Source organism: Triticum urartu, chromosome 5 (assembly GCF_003073215.2).
Source record: "Triticum urartu cultivar G1812 chromosome 5, Tu2.1, whole genome shotgun sequence".
In the NCBI taxonomy this organism is placed as follows: domain Eukaryota; kingdom Viridiplantae; phylum Streptophyta; class Magnoliopsida; order Poales; family Poaceae; genus Triticum; species Triticum urartu.
The window spans coordinates 391,629,290-391,648,181 of record NC_053026.1 but is presented as its reverse complement, the minus strand read 5'-3'; the positions used below and the strand labels follow the sequence as shown (position 1 = coordinate 391,648,181).

Here is an 18,892-nt window from a genome sequence, read left to right as displayed (position 1 = left end):
TACGAACAGTGTTCCCTTCTTGAGGAGATTGAAGAGTGGTCGAGCTAGAATCCCAAACTGCCGAACGAAACGGTGATAGTACCCTGCCAGCCCCAAGAACTGTCTGACTTCCTTCACGTTCGTGGGTGTGGGCCACACAACTACTGCTTCAGTCTTTGTGGGATCTGTTGCCACACCTTCAGCACTGATAACATGCCCCAAGTAGGTTATCCTTTGCTGCCCAAAACTGCACTTGCTTCGTTTCACCTTCCATTGGTCACGGTGAAGGAGTTCAAAGACTTGTCTGAGGTGTTCGGCATGCTCTTGCAGTGTCTTGCTGAACACTAATATGTCGTCGAAGAAGGACATGACACACTCGCGCATCAATGGGTGAAGTGTGTCGGTGATAGCATCGTTAAAGGTTGTGGGCCCTCCAGCCAGGCCATATGAAAAGATCTTGAATTCAAAATGACCCGAGTGAGTTTGGAAGGCAATATTGAATTCCTCCCCTTCAGCCAGTCTGATTTGATGATAACCTGGTCGCAAGTCGAGCTTGGAGAACCACTGAGCCCCATGTAATTCATCAAGTAGCTCCTCGATCATGGGCACAGGATACTTGCCCACTATGGTCATAGCGTTGAGCTGTCGATAATCTATGCATAACCGCCACGTGCCATCTTTCTTTTTGACTAGGATCACGGGTGAAGAGAAGGGACTGTGGCTACGCTGAATAACACCTGACCTTAATATCTCCTGTACTTGCTTCTCGATCTCATCTTTGTGTTCAGGTTTGTGCCTGTATGGCCTCAAGTTCACCGGCTGTGCTCCAGCCATCAGCGGTATCCTGTGATCGCAATCTCGGCGCGGGGGAAGGCCTGTTGGTTCTCCAAACACATCTTCAAACTGGTCGATAACTTTCTGAATGTTGTCAGGTGTTGGTGTGTACACTTCGTCTCCTTCAGTGACTTGATATAGCTGGACAACTTGCGTTAGTGAGCCCTGTTTTTGCAAGGATTGCAGCTGCAAGGCATTGATCTCGGGGCAGGGGCCAACGCCCTCTTGGTGGCCTCGCAATTGTGCCGGTCCACGCGGAGTGGTGATCAACAACTGTTTGCCCGGCCAGTCCACGCTCATCGGGCTATGTTCCTCGAGCCAGTCCATGCCGAGGATGGCGTCATACACGCCCAACGACAACACCTTCATGTCAGTAATGAACTCGTGCGTCTGCGATACCCAACTGCATTGTGGTATGTGGGAGACGCAGAAAAGTTCGCATCCTCAGCAACCTTGACGCGACAAGGTCGGCAGAGAGGTAACATGCCCATCAGAACTGACGTGAGGCGCGCGTCGATGAAGGACATAGAGCTCCTGGAATCCACCAGCAGCAGCACCTCGTGGCCTTGCAACCACGCGTGAAGGCGAATCGCCTTCGGGGACGTGTCGCCGGTAAGGGCGTGGCGCGAGATCGCCATCGCTGTTTCTGCTAACGCGTCGTCGAGCAGTGGGCTTGGGGAATCGCCGTCGGAGTCGAGGCCGAACAGCTCGAGGAGCTCCTCGAGGACGTGGAGTTGAACGCTGGTGGGGCAGCTGTGGTCCTGCCCCAGCGCTCCCCGCACTTGAAGCATAGGCCCTTTGCACGGCGATATCCCCGCAATGCCTTGAGTTTGGTGCTGTCAGCACGGCTGGCCTCCACCGCGCGCCGATCTGTGGCTGTCGGCGTCGTCGGCGGTCGTCCTTGAGGTGGTGGTGGAAGCGCCATGGGTACTCCCGTGCTGTTACGGTGGCTCCAATCCGGGATGGTGGCACGCGCCATGCTGGAGCGTGCGCGCTCTCGCGAGGCACGATCCGCCACCTCCTCCTGGAGCAGCGCCAGGGCGCACGCGGTGTCGAGGTCGGGCGGCCGCTGCACCAGCACCACCGCGTGGATGTCGGCTCAGAGTCCCTCGAAAAAATGGGTAAGGTAATAATAAGGATGAATGGATTCAGAGTATGCAGACAGGTGACTAATAATCAACTCAAATTGCTCAATGTAATCAGCTACGAATGTTTTCCGTGACAGAGAATAAAACTGGCGGATTAGGAGCTGGTGACGGTCGCGACCAAATCTCGTACACAGCAGTGACGAGAATGACTCCCAATCAAACTCAGTCAACTTCCTCTGCACCGATTGCAACCACACCGATGCGGAGCCAGAAAAATTCAGTGAGGCCATTGGGACCCAAAACTTCTCATGTATGTCAAACATGTGAAAATACTGCTCGCACAGTGTCTTCCACAGCCGCGGGTTCTTGCCCGTGAATTGGGGAAACCCGATCGATGGATGAGCCTAGCCAATTCCCGCGAGAAGTTAGCTTGCATGCGCGTATGGAGATGCGATGGTAGACGAGATGGGGAGTTGTGACTGACCGTTGGTCAGGGTGGCCACCCACGCGAACGTCGGTGCCAGACCCCGTGGTAGGACGTCGATGCCGTGGTCGATTGACCCGAGGGCGTCGCCCTCCGCGCGCTTGCTGGTGCCGACGTGGTCATGCAGCGGCGCTGGTGGTGCGGGTGGTGGCGGCGCTGGTGCCTCCACCGGCCGCTCCTCCGTGGTGATTGCAGGTCGCGCTTGGAGTTTGGCGACCGCCGCCGAGCTGATCCACACGCCGCTCCAGATCGGGGCGCCATTGGCCCAGATCGTCCAGCTTGGCGGTGTGGGAGCGGATGTCGGAGTGGATCGCGTCGAGAGAGTTGGTGAGCTTGTCGAAGTAGTCTTTGAAGGACGGATCCATGGCGCTAAGTCGATCCTTGATCGATTTCTGCAGCCTCATCTCGATCAGATGCGCCAGGGTGTGGATCGATGGCTCCGAATACCAGATGTTAACAACCCAATGATATCTCTCTCGATCTATTGCAGTATCTCACGAATCTAGTGGCAATTAGGATTACAATCATTGGATACACAAATTGGGAGGAAGGGAAAGGGAAAGAGAGCCGCCGCCGGTTTCGCCGTGATCCACTGGATACCTAGCGCTTGCGTGTGAGTCAGCGTTAAGTAGCTGGTGGGGAACTGGTTCACACCCACTCCGGCCTGCTGACCCTGCTGTTGGGCCGCTTCTGCCTGATGGGCCGAGCCGGTGGTGAGGCCGGGTCTCTGTCCTTTGTCGAGCCTGAGCTGTCTGTGGCCTTGACATTTGTACTCTCTTCATCCCAAAATACTCCATCCGTTCTTAAATATAAGTCTTTTTAAAGATTTCAACGCGGACTACATACGAAGCAAAATGAGTGAATGTACTCTTGAAAATGTCTATATACATTTGTATGTAGTCTTTATTAAAACCTAGGAGTACTTATATTTAGAAACGGGTGGCTGATTTAGTATGGATTTGAACTGACTGAGCTTCATGGCAGCAGCGCATTCTTTTCCCTGTCCACTTGACCTGACGTGGCACCCGTTCCTGGCGCACAGCGCTCCCCCGGTTAATCAACGCGGCCACACGTACGTACTCCCATCCCCAAAGCCGATTCCTCGCCGCGCCTAACGGTCGCGAGGGGCATCTAGGTCCATTCACCGCCCCCGCAAACCCCAGAATTTCAAAATCCCGCAGCCGAGAGCGGCGCCTCCATCCTCCCCCACTCCCCCCCGATTCGATCCCCACCCCACCATCCGACGCGACGCCGCCGCCGACACGACACCGAAGGCGCGCGCCCGAGCCTAGACCGCGGGCCATGCGACGGGACGCCGCTGGCCCCGGCGGCGGCGCCGGCGCCGGGTTCCACGATCTGTTCGACTCCGTGCGCCGATCCATCAACTTCCGCACCAGCGCCGCCGCGCCCCCGGAGCCTCCGGCGGGCCCCCTCGGCGGGGGCCCTGCGGGGGGTATCGGCGTCCGGATCAGCTCCTGCCTCCGCAAGTCGAGGGGGATGGGGCTGCTCGGGCTCATCTCCAAGAGCCCCTCGCCGCCGCGCCGCCTGCTGCCGCCGACGCCCGTGCCCGCCGACGGGGGCGGCCGCGCGGGGGAGATCCCGCCGATCCGGTGGCGGAAGGGCGAGATGATCGGCTCCGGCGCGTTCGGGCAGGTCTACCTCGGGATGAACCTGGACACCGGGGAGCTCCTCGCAGTAAAGCAGGTGCCGGGATTTCGCGATTTGGTGATCTGGTTTGTACTGTCTGGAGACTTGGAGTCATTCGTTAGACTAACTCCTCTCCCTTGTATGATTTTCGGTTCCAGGTTTTGATCGGGAGCACCAACGCGACCCGGGAGAAAGCCCAAGTGAGTAGCACTTCTCCAACCGATTTGGTTACCAGTTTAGTTGTTGAGGCTTTCCTTTATGTGAGGTGATTTGTGGCTTTTGTTTCTACGATTAGGCGCATATAAGAGAACTTGAGGAAGAAGTGAAGCTCCTCAAGAACCTTTCGCACCCCAATATTGTGGTTAGTAGATGAAAGATCGATTACATTTTAGATTCTCTATACTTGACTGCTAGACTAGTTGTTTGATCTATGTGCTTCCTTTGGTTTGAGAAGAGGTACCTTGGGACAGTCCGTGAGGAAGACACACTGAATATCCTGCTGGAGTTTGTTCCTGGAGGGTCTATCCAGTCGCTTCTTGGAAAACTCGGTTCATTCCCGGAGGCAGTAAGTAACCATCAATCATGTGGTTTTCTGTGATTTGACTCACAGAAGAGAAACTGATTCGTTGTGTATTTTGATCAGGTCATTAGGAAGTATACTAGGCAGATTTTGCAAGGGTTGGAATATCTGCATAGCAATGCAATAATACATAGAGACATTAAGGTAAAAACTCTGAAGCCTGAATATACTAGAGTCTTTGTGTCATTTGATTGTTTGGCTGTGCTAATTATCTTGATGATCATGGGATTGTTTTTAATTCAGGGTGCAAACATTCTTGTTGATAACAAAGGCTGCATTAAGCTTGCTGATTTTGGGGCATCTAAGCAAGTTGCCAAGTTGGTAAGATCGATGTTCAGTATGCTGTTAAGGTCGAGTATAATCTAGCTTGGAAGAAGTAAAGCCTTCATGTGCTTGTCAAGTGATCAAAACAGTAATTTACAACAGAATAGCAAATGTTAAACCTTTCCTGTGTAATTATGCCATCAGATTATGGATTCTTATTTATTGCTCTTGACTACCTGTGTGCATGAAACATGGAAGTGTGAAAAGTGTGAGTTTAGTTCCGAGCAGGCTTATCCAAGGATTAATACATGGTTTGTTAAACTTGCAATTCCAAAATAGGATGGTCCAAAGGATAACATGTTGTTATCCCCCCCCCCCCCTTTATTTTCTTGCGGAGTAACATTATCTTATGTTGCAGTGCCAATCCTCCTAACTTACAATAATATGATTACTGATTTCATGGAAAGACCCTTGCGCACCGTATTGTTGATAACTCCGCACGTTTGTTGCAACATCATTGTATATAAGTTATCCGCCTGCTACAACTTTATCTGTCATTAGTAGATGTGATGATTCATTTGTCACTGTGCTTTCTTTGTGCAAGTAATTCCCATGTCAATGCACTTAACGACAATGTTCAATGCTTTGGTGTCAGGCTACTATGACAGCAGCTAAAACGATGAAAGGCACGCCACACTGGATGGCACCTGAAGTCATTGTGGGGAGTGGGCATACCTTGTATGTGAAACTCTTCCAGTACTTTATTTCTTGCCTTTATTTTTGAATTTGGACAGGCCCAAAGCCTATGCACTAATTAATCCCAGAGTACCATATTTTAGTTCTATATTTTTCCAATACTTTTAAGAAATAAAAAATGCTAAAAGTTTCCCTGCTTCAATGATAAGTTGATAACTTGGAAAATGGAAGTTTTATACCAAATCATGGACCTGGATTGGAACTATCCACTAGACCACTACTAGATTTCGGGGAAGCACGAAAGCACTACTTGGTCAGAACAATATGTCTACCTCCTGAGTTACCCATAGGGCCTTACAGTTCCATTTTGATGTATTAGTTTATTTATGCCTTATTTTTGTCCAAGCACAGAACAAGCTGAGCAGCAAGCAGCAAGCAGCAACAGTATTTCTTATTGTGAGATAATCGGCTAATATTTAATTTGTAGCTTTAATATACACTAAAAAAATATTCTTATGGATGTTTACCTAAAAAAATATTCTTATGGATGTCTAATTTGTACTAACAACTAAGGGAGTATAAGATTATTCTAATGTACAAAAAAACTATTTCATTCATCTCATTCTCTATTTGTTCTTATTTTATGAGCTGATCCCCACCCTTCCAATCTCTCAGCTCTGCAGATATCTGGAGTGTGGGATGCACAGTCATTGAAATGGCTACTGGTAAACCACCATGGAGCCAGCAGTATCAGGAGGTAAACTTTTGTCCTCCCAGGTCCTAAAAGTTGTTTTATTTTTTGGTTATTCATTGCACTAACGAAATCTTTTTCAGGTTGCGCTTCTATTTCATGTTGGAACCACAAAGTCGCACCCACCAATACCTGAACATATCTCACCAGAGGCTAAAGATTTTCTGCTGAAATGCCTGCAGAAGTATGCCTGTTGTTGTCATATCTTTCACCTCACTAATATTTTGTCTGAAAGCATTACAAAACTACTTGCAACTGAAGTTTTCTGACTTTCTTATCTGTTGCTGTGGGTAATTTTCTTCTTCCAGGGAACCAGAGCTGAGGTCTAGCGCGTCAGATTTATTGAAGGTACATTCGATTTGATTTCCTGCATCTTAAACATGTCTATGGTTCTAAGTGTATGATGATGCTATTTTCGTTTGTTTGTAAATGTGACATCTCAAACGACTTATTGCAGCATCCGTTTGTGACCGGAGAATTTGATGACCGGCAGCTACTCAATCGTACTCCACAGAAGGTTGGATTGCTGGCATAATGACGTCGCTTGCTCAGCTTGTTTGGCTTAGTACTAACCTAACCTCTCTAAACAATGACACAGGATGCTTCCGTGAATGAGCTTTTCGCACATGATGCGGATACGCCAACAGAGATGTAAGTAACTCCTGTGATTCCTGAGCTCGTGCCATTCTACACAATCTCATTTTTGTTTTCTTTTTATGACACTGCAACTTATTTAATTGCTCCCAGGGGTTTGAATCATTCTGGCAACTGGTCAACAATTAATTCAAACAGATCATCTAAAATCAAACCCCTATGGGAGGGTGGTGGTGATGACGATGACATGTGTGAGTTTGCTGACAAAGACGATCATCCAGCAGTTGGATCTGTAAGAGTTTTGCTTCAGCTGTTAACTTCTCTAAGAATTTCGTTTGATCTTCTACTCTGCATTTCAAAATTTGATATATGAAAGAAGTTGTTATGTCCTCATGTTTAATTCTGGGGTCTGTCAATTCCAGAGCTATAATCCTATGTCTGAACCATTTGATGATGACTGGAAAAGCAAGTACAACATGAGCCCAGAGCAAAGTTCTCATCAGTCGAGGGAATTTGGTGGATTAGCCAAGCATCCTGAAAGCAGCATGACCGAAAATGATTTTACCTTCCCTTGCGAGGGAAGTTGTGAAGATGACGATGTACTTACCGAGTCAAAAATAGAAGCATTTCTTGATGAAAAGGTACTTTACACTTATGAGAATACACAAATACAGTACCTTACTGCTAGTACTTAAATGCTACTTGCTGGTTTTCTCGTCAGGCCCTTGATCTGAAGAAGCTACAAACACCTTTATATGAAGAATTCTACAATAAAGTGAATGCCGGGAGCTCTCATGGAGTTGATCAAACTTCCAATGGTAAATTCATAAATAGTCCGAAACTACCCCCTCGTGGAAAGTCGCCTCCAGGTAAGATGAGGGGAGGTCCAGCGGTGGCAACGCCTTGTGATACCATTTTGAATAGCAGTACGATGGCTGAAAGCTGCAGCAGGCAATTCTCAAGAGACGGCGGTGTAGATAGCAGCCGGATTTTGAGAGAAATAGCTTCCCCTCAGCTCAATGAGCTTGGGGATAAAGTTCATATTGATGTCCAAGATAGCCCAAGGTTTGCTTACATACCTAACCTTGCTTCGATGACTGAAATTATGTGCAAAAACCTTAGGTGCATTGCATCTCTGCTAGCACTGGTACATGATCTAATAGGGGACTTATTTCTGATAACAGCATCAGCTTTGCTGAGAGGCAACGAAAATGGAAAGAGGAGTTGGACCAGGAGCTTGAGAGGGAAAGAGGTAAGTGTAGCTTCTGTTACCTACTCCTAAGTAAGTCGACTCATGAAATAGTTTATTGAATGTTGATTTCATTTCACCAACAGTGATGAGGTTAGCTGGCTGTGGCAAGACACCGTCTCCAAGTAGACGGCCCAGCATCGGGAAGCGAGAGCGCCATCAATAGACAGCAACACTCGTTCCACAGTGACCGAAGATAGCTATACAGTGCTAGTGACTGGCGGCAACAGCAGTACAGTCTGCAAGGCTTGATTGTTCGCCACAGTGCATATCCAGATGGCTGCCCGAATCAGGCTGGTGCAAGTAGATCTTCTTCCAACTTCAAAGAGGACCGGGGTAGGGGGCAGCCTTCTGGACTCATGGCCATGACCATAGCGCTACCCGAAGAACGGCGTACTAACCTGGGAGAACGTTGTGCTGACAGTTTCCTGCCAAGGGTTGTGGCATTTTTCATTCTTTGCGGTGCTATGCGTGCTCTGTTTCAGTCGCATGGCTTATATTTGAGGCCTATATATTGAAAACAAAGTTTGTTGTATAGATTTTGGGTTGGCGAGCAACATGGGGCATGGGGCTTGGTTTTGTATGGAGCTTGTTTATGGAAAGCGTGTAATAAGCCAAGTAATGCAGATTATGGAAGATTTCGTTTGTTGATTGTTAATTTCCTTCAGGCGCTTCAGTTTGGTGAAGTTGTTGTACACTCTGAGCAGCTGCAATACTGAACACATGCCACTATGTAAGTTTGATTCTCTCTCTCGCTGAAAGTATAAAATGATACGAGGATATGATTTGCTTCTTTCTCATTCGAGCTGAACAAAGCAACATCAGGGCCTGCATACTCTGCTACACACTTAACATTGCTGAAGAAACGTTTAATCTACTAAAAAATTGGAAATTGGTGAAATTGCTCTTTGTTGTGTTCGACAGGATTACATGAAAGAGGACAATGAGAAAACAGAGAAGGGAGGGCGACAGTTTCAACACCAAAGTCCTGTTTAGGGGAGGGAGTACAAAAAAATGGGTTAACGACTTGAGATCCTCCAAGTCCCTTTCTTTTTTTCTGACAGAGGGATCATCCAAGTCCTTGTACAAGAGAGGTGCTTATATTCATGTGAGCATTTACAAGAGGTGACATAAAGAACTTATAACTATTATACAATGTTGATGTATAAATGTATTGTTTAGTCTTTTCTAACAGATCGGTCTTTTGATTGCATTGGCTAAAGCATGCACTTCTACATATAACACATACTTTTACTGTACTGTCTAGATCTTGCCCTGCTTGTTTCGGCTTTAGGCTGGCAAGTCTTTTGCCCGGTTAAAAAAAAACAGATTCTTGCAGGAAAAACTAGAAGCTGAAACAAAACAACTATTTGGAATTAGCTTTGCCAATGAAGGTGAATCTGAATTCAGACCATTTTTAGTGCAATTACCCAAAGTACGATCCCAGTATGCGTTAGCACCCCCCTTGAATCCCACACTAAACAAAAACACAAAACCACCGTATGTTAGCCCCCTCCCCCCAGCCCACCTCGAATCCCACACTAAACCAAAACACAAATTATGCATGCCCTTAGCGATTCTTCACATATTTTGGGTGCAAAGTTGTTGTGGGAAATTGGGATTGAGGAAAATCTCTTTCCCCGGTCAGCTTTACAAATTTGTTTGTACATATCTAAAATTGTTCACGGTTGTGATAACTTTTTCATTGGGTGCAAAACATATTGTATCGTCTCACTTTCGGTTGGTTGAAAAATAGTATTTCTCAGGTGAGCTTGTTTTTTCATATTAGAAAATATGGTATCTTGCAGGATCTTTGACAGTTCTCAACATCGACTGAGAATTAGCATATGTGTTTTTGGAGGAATTCAAAAAAATAAAAAGGATGTGGGAAAGACACAAGATAAATCTTCGTGAATCTTGTCGAGGTCATCGCCGCCATCCTCTACTTCACAAGTTGCAATTACATCTATGGTAAAATCAAGCTCACGTCGAGCCGGCGGTGATGAAACTCTTCTCATAAGAACGTCGCTAATCCAACACCAGTGTCGAAGTTTTCCTAGTGAGATACCTATCGCCACAACACCATTTAGGGAAAAGAGAAAACAGAGGTGACCCGGCAACCAACATCACCGGGGTTTCCTCACCCCCGTCGACTGCTCTATCGGTAGTAGGAGGGAGGGGAACCTAAAAGTGCATCTAATTCCCTTGATGGATTTTTGGTAATTAATGTCAACATATCTCAAGAAACTAATGATTTATCTAGCTTATCTCAGGAAAGTTCCTTCTAGTTGCAACGAAGGAAATGAAAGGCGACCCCCACAAATTATCATGAAGAAAAGTGTTGGCAAAGCTAAGGATTCTCCATTTTTATTTTAGTGGTCCAAAATCGCACTGAGTCCATAGACATTACCGATACTATTTAAAAGGGACGAGGATGTTATGATGAGTTTCTTTCCCCGTGTGCTTAACACTCAAACCAAATGCCCTCAAAAGCCTTCGAACTTCCTCCACTATATATAGCTAACTTTCCTACCTTTTCAGAGCTGCCAAGCTCTTCCAGTCGAACCGCCGAGTAGTTCGTCTAGATATAGCCGTTGCAAACTCTAGCATGTCGAAGTTGCCAACCATTCCGTTCGAAACCACCGACATAGTTGGCAAACCTTCGGCTGCCCTCTCGAAATTTCCGAACACCGCTCGATCAGAATTTCTAAAGTGGTTACAGAGAATGTGCCACTTCCAAGGTAGTTGCCTTGGAGACTGAATGCTATCTGGTGAAACACAAACTAGCGAGACGCTTATTCATGCGTGCAGATGGCCCGATCTTTCACGGCGACTCTTGATCAACTGTTCGTCACCCACCTTGTTCCTCCTCACAACCTCCAATAATAATTTTCACCCGCGTACAAAATACACAAATAAAAATAATGATCCCCTTGGATCAGTATGTAGGCATCGATATGATGATCAACCCTCCGTCGCTCGTAAATTTTCACGATGAAAAAATCATAGATAATACACAAGATATGGCTGCCCATAACTCGAACATTTTTCTATATATCTCGTAACTCACGAATAAACAAAAGCTATCTAACTCCTCGGTACACTCGCTATAGCCTGCCTGTTATATGGACAATGCATGTCAACCAAGTCGTGGATGGCTAGGACTAGGAAAGTAAATAGGATCCTAAAAGCATCTCTAGTAGATCCCTTAAAAGTTGACCCATAAAAACGAGTATAAGAGCATCTCCAGTCGTTCGGCCCCAGGGAGTCGAAATATTGCCGCTTGGGGGCCAACGGGCGGTAGTTTCGGCGTGCGAGGGGGAGGGGCTCGGGTTCCCAGCCGACCCCCCAAAGTTCGCCCCCAAGCCATCGATATCGGCCCAAATTTGGCGCAAATTGGCCCAAATTCATCATTCTTCGGCACAAAATTCATCATAAACTAATTTTTATCACATAGTTCGTCACATAAATTAATACAAATCGAGTAGTTCAACGAAGCAAACTCATAATTCAAACACAAATTAAAACTCATAGTTCATCACGCATCAAACTAGGCGTTGCCCTTGAGCCTCCATAGGTGCTCCACCGGATCGTGTCGCAATTCTTGATGCACCTGTGGGTCTCGGATCTCCTGACGCATATTGAGGAAGGCAACCCACGATGCCGGTAACTGGTGGTCAACTTGGACAAGAGGACCCTGCCTGTAATATGGTTCAGTGTCGAATACTAGCTCTTCCTGCTCGCTCTCAGTGATCATGTTGTGCAAGATGACACAACAAGTCATGACTTCCCACATTTGATCTTTCGACCAGGTCAGAGCGGGGTACTGGACAACAGCAAATCGAGATTGGAGCACACCAAATGCCCGCTCGACATCCTTCCTGCAAGCCTCGTGACACTTGGCAAAGTAGGAGTTTTTGCCTCCTGGCACAGGGGTTAGTCTTCACAAATGCGGACCATCTCGGATAGATGCCATCTGCTAGGTAGTACCCTTGTTTTAGTGGTGCCCATTGACCTCGAAGTTCATCGGAGGAGCATGACCTTCAACAAGCTTGGCAAAGACATTCGAGCACTGCAGTACGTTGATGTCACTGTGATTTCCTGGCATACCAAAGAAGGAGTGCCAAATCCAGAGGTCCTGTGTGGCCACCGCCTCAAGTACCACACCGCAAGCTCCTTTGGCGCCTTTGTACATCCCATGCCAAGCAAATGGATAGTTTTTCCATGCCCAATGCATGCAGTCGATGCTTCCAAGCATCCCAGGGAATCCTCTTGCTGCATTCTGTGCTAGAATCCGAGCAGTGTCTTCAGCATTGGGTGATCGCAAGTATTGTGGTCCAAACACTGCCACCACTGCCCTGCCAAACTTGTACAAACACTCAATGGTGGTGGACTCGACCATGCGTCCATAGTCTTCCAGTGTATCACCGAGAGCTATGTATGCAAGCATCCTCATAGCTGTCATGCACATCTGAGTGAGGTGAATCCAAGTGTGCCGGTGCAATCCTTCTTGCAAATTTACTAGTTGTCGAACTCCCGGATGGAATTCGCAATCTTGAGGAAGAGCTTTCGGCTCATTCGATAACGGCACTGAAATACTTTCTCGTCGTGCAGTGGAGCGTCGGCGAAGTAGTCGGTGTAGAGAAAGCAGTAACCCTCCAGCCGATGCCTCTACTTGCTCTTACGGCGGCCTGGCGCCGAGCCACCTCGCCGCGGCTTTGCATTGCTCGCAAACAGGCCGGCCAGAGCCGCGAGGACCATGAGGTGCTCTTCGTCCTGAGTGTCGGTCTCGGCTTCCTCCTCCAGCAGCGCCATGACCGCCTCCTCGTCGTCGGAGTCCATCACCGAACAGGCAAATCGTCGAACACCTGGCAGGCGTGGGAGGTGCGCAGCCGTCGGTATCCCCTGCCTGTGTGGTCGTAGCGTTGGAAAGCTCGCCCAGGAACGGGATGGAGGCAGCGCGGCGAAACCCTCTCTTTTCGGCGGGGAAATGGCCTTTCTAGCGGTGGACCACCGGCCGTGGCAGGTGGGCGGCATCAGGATCGGCACGGTAGTGAAAAGGCAGGTGTCGTCCTATATATAGCGCGCGGGGGCGAATTTTGGCGAAGAAAAGTATTTTTTTCGTCTGACAGTGGTGGCCCCTGTGGCGCTTTTCCTTCCTCCGGAGCCCCCAAGCGCCCCCAGTGCGCTGGGTTCGGCCTGAGATCGCCGGGCCAAAAAATGGGCCGAATCGGCGCAATTCGGCGTCCTGGGGGCGCCACTGGGTTTTTTTTCGGCGCCGGCGGAAAAATCGCGTCCTGGGGGCCTGTTGGGGGCGTGAGTGGAGATGCTCTAAGGGGCACTGCAAACTGTTTTTATGGTGCAAAATTGCTCCGGGCAGAGCAGGCCCCGTAAATGAAACTATATCCCACTATAGCCCTTTTTTTCCTCTCGTCCCGGCAGATCCCGTCTCCGGCCACGACGTGCCTCGCCCCGGCGCCGCCCGCCTCCCCCCTGCCCTGACTGCGTGCTCCCTGGTGCGTCTTCCCGTCCTAGATTGAGTCGGTACCGCCCGCCGCCGCGCACGCGCTCCATGGCTTGGCCGCGTGAGCTCCCGCCCCCCCGGCGTGGCCGCGTGAGCTCCCCGACACCCTCTGCCCTTCTTTGGCGTCGCCCCGCCCTGATTCGGGCCACCGGTGGCATGCTCCGCCCTACCCGTGGACGGCCTCACCTCAGCAGTGGAGGTCGAGCCAGCTGCAATTCGGATCTGTGGTGGCAAATTCCGGCGTGCGAGGGCTTCTTTCGACATGTAGCGACGGATTCCGGTGAGATCCGGGTAGATTCCGGCCAGTTCCACGGCGACGCGTCTGCTCTAATGAACTGTGTACTGCCTTCGAAACTGTACATATAAGGTTCTCGTGGATAGATTTTCAGTGCCCTTTAAAAGGTTTAAGGGCCGAACAAGTTTTACCGGATCTGCCAGATGTTGTTTTCTTGGCCAAAACTATAAACACCTCTTTTTTATGGATTTGACCACTTTAAGGGGTCTCCTAGAGATGCTCTAACTACCCAAAGGAATGTAACTACACTAGGAAACTTCCTAACAGAAAATCCTTATTGATTACACTAGGACAATGCCCGTGTGCTGCAACGGGATATAAATATTTTAGTTTGTTATCTCGTGATTTAACTGTCCATACAAGTGTGATTGTGTAAATAAATGTTTACCAAATCCTGCCCATATTAACGTGTTGCGGTTTAGTAAGTAAATTAATGTGATTGAGCTATATACTGTGAAGGTGCGTCTGCCGTGTAAATGATGAAGAATTCTACCTGGCAGGAAATTAAATGCTACTTAGTTTTTAAGTAGTAGGGATTGATGTGATCCATTTGGAAGGTCTCATTGTACTACTGAGTAAATAGACAGTTTTTTGATTAAATTAATCCATGAATAAATTACTAGCATGGCATTGACAGAAATAAACACATGTTGATATTCGATCATGCAAGTACATACTATGCTAATAGCAGATCCATCTATGGATAACGCTAGCATGGTTAAAACAGAAATCAATAGGAGCGGGATAAACAAGTTATACCCTCCAATCGGCCAGGCAGAGGCCACAGTGGTGACAGCAGCGGCGTCCTCGGCGACCTTCTTCTTGGTTTCGAGCTTCTCGGCGGTGGCACGTTTGGCGTCAGTGGACATGGTGATGACGAAGGCGACGTGGACGTAGAGGAAGTACTCAATCGGAGGCAAGCAGTCACGTAGTCGCTCCCCAAAAGCCTAATCGCCCCTCTCCCGTACAGGATCCAGAGAGGCGGGGTTTCGGAGGCATGCTCTTCCGTCAACCGTGTACACGGTGAACGGGATGGAGTCACCGGCGGCAGCTGTTGGGGAACGTAGCAGAATTTTTAAATTTTCTACGCATCACCAAGATCAACCTATGGAGTAATCTAGCAATGAGGGGAAGGGGAGTGCATCTACATACCCTTGTAGATTGCTAAGCGGAAGCGTTGCGAGAACGCGGATGAAGGAGTCATACTCGTAGTGATTCAGATCGCGGTTGATTCCGATCTAAGCGCCGACAACGGCGCCTCCGTGTTCAACACACGTGCAGCCCGGTGACGTCTCCTACGCCTTGATCCAGCAAGGGGAGAAGGAGAGGTTGGGGAAGACTCCGTCCAGCAGCATCACAACGCGTGGTGGTGGTGGTGGAGGAGCGCGGAACTCCAGCAGGGCTTCGCCAAGCACTACGAGAGACAAGGAGGGAGAGAGGTAGGGCTGCGCCTTGGGAGAGAATAACTCATGTCTTGGGCAGCCCCTAGACCTCAACTATATATAGGGGGGGGGAGGGGGCTACGCCCCCTCTAGGGTTCCCACCCCAAGGGGTGCGGCAGCCCCAGATCCCATCTAGGGTGGCGGCCAAAGGGGGGAGAGGGGGAGGCGCACCTGGGGTGGGCCTTAGGGCCCATCTGCCCTAGGGTTTGCCCCCCTCTTCTCTTGAGGCGCCTTGGGCCTTGGTGGGGGGCGCCCTAGCCCACCTAGGGGCTGGTCCCTTCCCACTATTGGGCCACACAAGCCTCTAGGGCTGGTGGCACCTCCCGGTGGACCCTCGGACCCTTCCGGTGGTCCCGGTACATTACCGGTGATGCCCGGAACACTTTCGGTGGCCAAATCCTCACTTCCTATATATGAATCTTTACCTCCGGACCATTCCGGAACTCCTCGTGACGTCCGGGATCTCATCCGGGACTCCGAACAACATTCGGTAACCGCGTACATACTTTCCCTATAACCCTAGCGTCATCGAACCTTAAGTGTGTAGACCCTACAGGCTCGGGAATCATGCAGACATGGCCGAGACAACTCTCCGGTCAATAACCAACAGCGGGATCTGGATACCCATGTTGGCTCCCACATTCTCCACGATGATCTCATCGGATGAACCACGATGTCAAGGATTCAATCAATCCCGTATACAATTCCCTTTGTCTACCGGTATATTACTTGCCCGAGATTCGATCGTCGGTATCCTGATACCTTGTTCAATCTCGTTACCGGCAAGTCTCTTTACTTGTTCCGTAACACATCATCCCGTGATCAACTCCTTGATCACATTGTGCACATTATGACGATGTCCTACCGAGTGGGCCCAAAGATACCTCTCCGTCACACGGAGTGACAAATCCCAGTCTCGATTCGTGCCAACCCAACAGACACTTTCGGAGATACCTGTAGTGCACCTTTATAGCCACCTAGTTACGTTGTGACGTTTGGTACACCCAAAGCATTTCTACGGTATCCGGGAGTTGCACAATCTCATGGTCTAAGGAAATGATACTTGACATTAGAAAAGCTTTAGCATACGAACTACACGATCTTGTGCTAGGCTTAGGATTGGGTCTTGTCCATCACATCATTCTCCTAATGATGTGATCCCGTTATCAACGACATCCAATGTCCATGGTCAGGAAACCGTAACCATCTATTGATCAACGAGCTAGTCAACTAGAGGCTTACTAGGGACATGGTGTTGTCTATGTATCCACACATGTATCTAAGTTTCCTATCAATACAATTCTAGCATGGATAATAAACGATTATCATGAACAAGGAAATATAATAGTAACCAATTTATTATTGCCTCTAGGGCATATTTCCAACAGTCTCCCACTTGCACTAGAGTCAATAATCTAGTTCACATCGCCATGTGATTAACACTCACAGGTCACATCGCCATGTAACCAACATCCAAAGAGTTTACTAGAGTCAATAATCTAGTTCACATCACTATGTGATTATCACTCAATGAGTTCTGGGTTTGATCATGTTATGCTTGTGAGAGAGGTTGTAGTCAATGGGTCTGCAATATTCATATCCCTATGTATTTCGCAAAACTTTATATCATATCGTAGATGCTGCTACCACGTTCCACTTGGAGCTATTCCAAATTGTTGCTCCATTATACGTATCCGGCATCTCTACTCAGAGCTATCCGGATAGGTGTTAAGCTTGCATCGACGTAACTCTTTACGTCGAACTCTTTATCACCTCCATAACCGAGAAACATTTCCTTATTCCTCTAAGGATAATTTTGACCGTTATCTGGTGATTCACTCCTAGATCACCTTTGTACCCTCTTGCCAGACATGTGGCAAGGCACACATCAGGTGCGGTACTCAGCATGGCATACCGTATAGAGCCTATGACAAAAGCATAGGGGACGACCTTCGTCCTTCCTCTTTCTTCTGCCGTGGTCAATCTTTAAGTCTTACTCAACTTCACACCTTACAACTCAGGTAAGAATCCCTTCTTTGACTGATCTATTTTGAACTCCTTCAAAATCATGTCAAGGTGTGCGTTCTTTGAAAGTATCATCAGGCGTCTTGGTCCATCTCTATAGATCTTGATGCCCAATATGTAAGCAGCTTTATCCAGGTCTTCCTTTGAAAATCACTCTTCAAACAACCGTTTATGCTTTCCAGAAATTCTACATTATTTCGGATCAACAATATGTCATCCACATATACTTATTAGATATGTTGTAGTGCTCCCACTCACTTTCTTGTAAATACAAGTTTCTAGCAAACATTGTATAAACCTAAAAGCTTTGATCACTCCATCAAAGCATATATTCCGACTCCGAGATGCTTGCTCTAGTCCATAGAAGGATCGCTGGAGCCAGCATACCTTTTAGCATCCTTAGGATCGACAAAAACTTTGATTGTATCACATACAACTCTTTCTTACGAAAACTGGTAAGAAAACTTGTTTTGACATCCATCTGTCAGATTTCATAATCGAAAAATACAGCTAATGCTAACATGATTCCGACGGACTTAAGCATCGCTACGGGTGAGAAAATCTCATCGTAGTCAACTCCTTGAACTTGTGAGAAACTCTTTGCCACAAGTCGAGCTTCATAGACGGTGACATTACCGTCCGCGTTCGTCTTCTTCTTAAAGATCCATTTATTCTCAATGGCTTGCGGATCATTGGGCAAGTCCACCAAAGTCCATACTGTGTTCTGATACATGGATCCTATCTCGGATTTCATGGCTTCTAACCATTTGTCAGAATACGGGCCCACCATCACTTCTCCATAGCTCGTAGGTTCATTGTTGTCTGACAACATGATATCTAAGACAGGATCACCATACCACTCAGGAGTAGTACATATCCTTGTCGACCTACGAGGTTCGATAGGAACTTGATCCGAAGCTTCATGAGCACTATCATTAACTTCCTCTTCAACCGACATAGGTGCCACAGAAACATCTTTCTGTGTTGCACCACTTTCTGGTTGAAGTAGAGGTTCAACAACCTCATCAAGTTCTATCTTCCTCCCACTCAATTCTTTCAAGAGAAACTCCTTCTCGAGAAAGGACCCGTTCTTAGAAACAAACAATTTTCCCTCGGATCTGAGATAGAAGGTACACCCAACTGTCACCTTTGGGTATCCTACGAAGATGTGTTTGTCCGCTTTTGGGTTCGAGCTTCTCCGGCTGAAGCCTTAAGCATCGCAGACCCAAACATTAAGAAACGACAACTTTGGTTTCTTGCCAAACCAATGTTCATATGACGTCGTCTCAACGGACTTAGATGGTGTCCTATCTAAAGTGAATGCAGCTGTCTCTAACGCATAACCTCAAAATGAAAACGGCAGATCGGTAAGAGACATCATAGATTGCATCATATCTCATAGGGTTCGATTACGATGTCTGGACACACCATTACCCTGTG

General features: G+C 48.0%; 1 protein-coding gene across 1 annotated transcript; it reads left to right on the top strand.

Annotated features, from left to right (window-relative positions):
- The first annotated feature begins 3,537 nt into the window (after positions 1–3,537).
- On the top strand, positions 3,538–8,824 carry LOC125509230 (mitogen-activated protein kinase kinase kinase NPK1-like). Its single transcript, XM_048674153.1, has 17 exons — positions 3,538–4,089; positions 4,191–4,232; positions 4,328–4,393; positions 4,487–4,597; positions 4,676–4,756; positions 4,856–4,933; positions 5,532–5,614; positions 6,248–6,329; positions 6,407–6,507; positions 6,632–6,671; positions 6,781–6,840; positions 6,922–6,974; positions 7,071–7,209; positions 7,340–7,558; positions 7,639–7,982; positions 8,102–8,169; positions 8,253–8,824. The coding sequence occupies exons 1-17, from the start codon at positions 3,688–3,690 to the stop codon at positions 8,330–8,332; spliced, it is 2,049 nt and encodes a 682-aa protein (XP_048530110.1). The 5' UTR covers positions 3,538–3,687; the 3' UTR covers positions 8,333–8,824.
- The last annotated feature ends 10,068 nt before the right edge of the window (positions 8,825–18,892 follow it).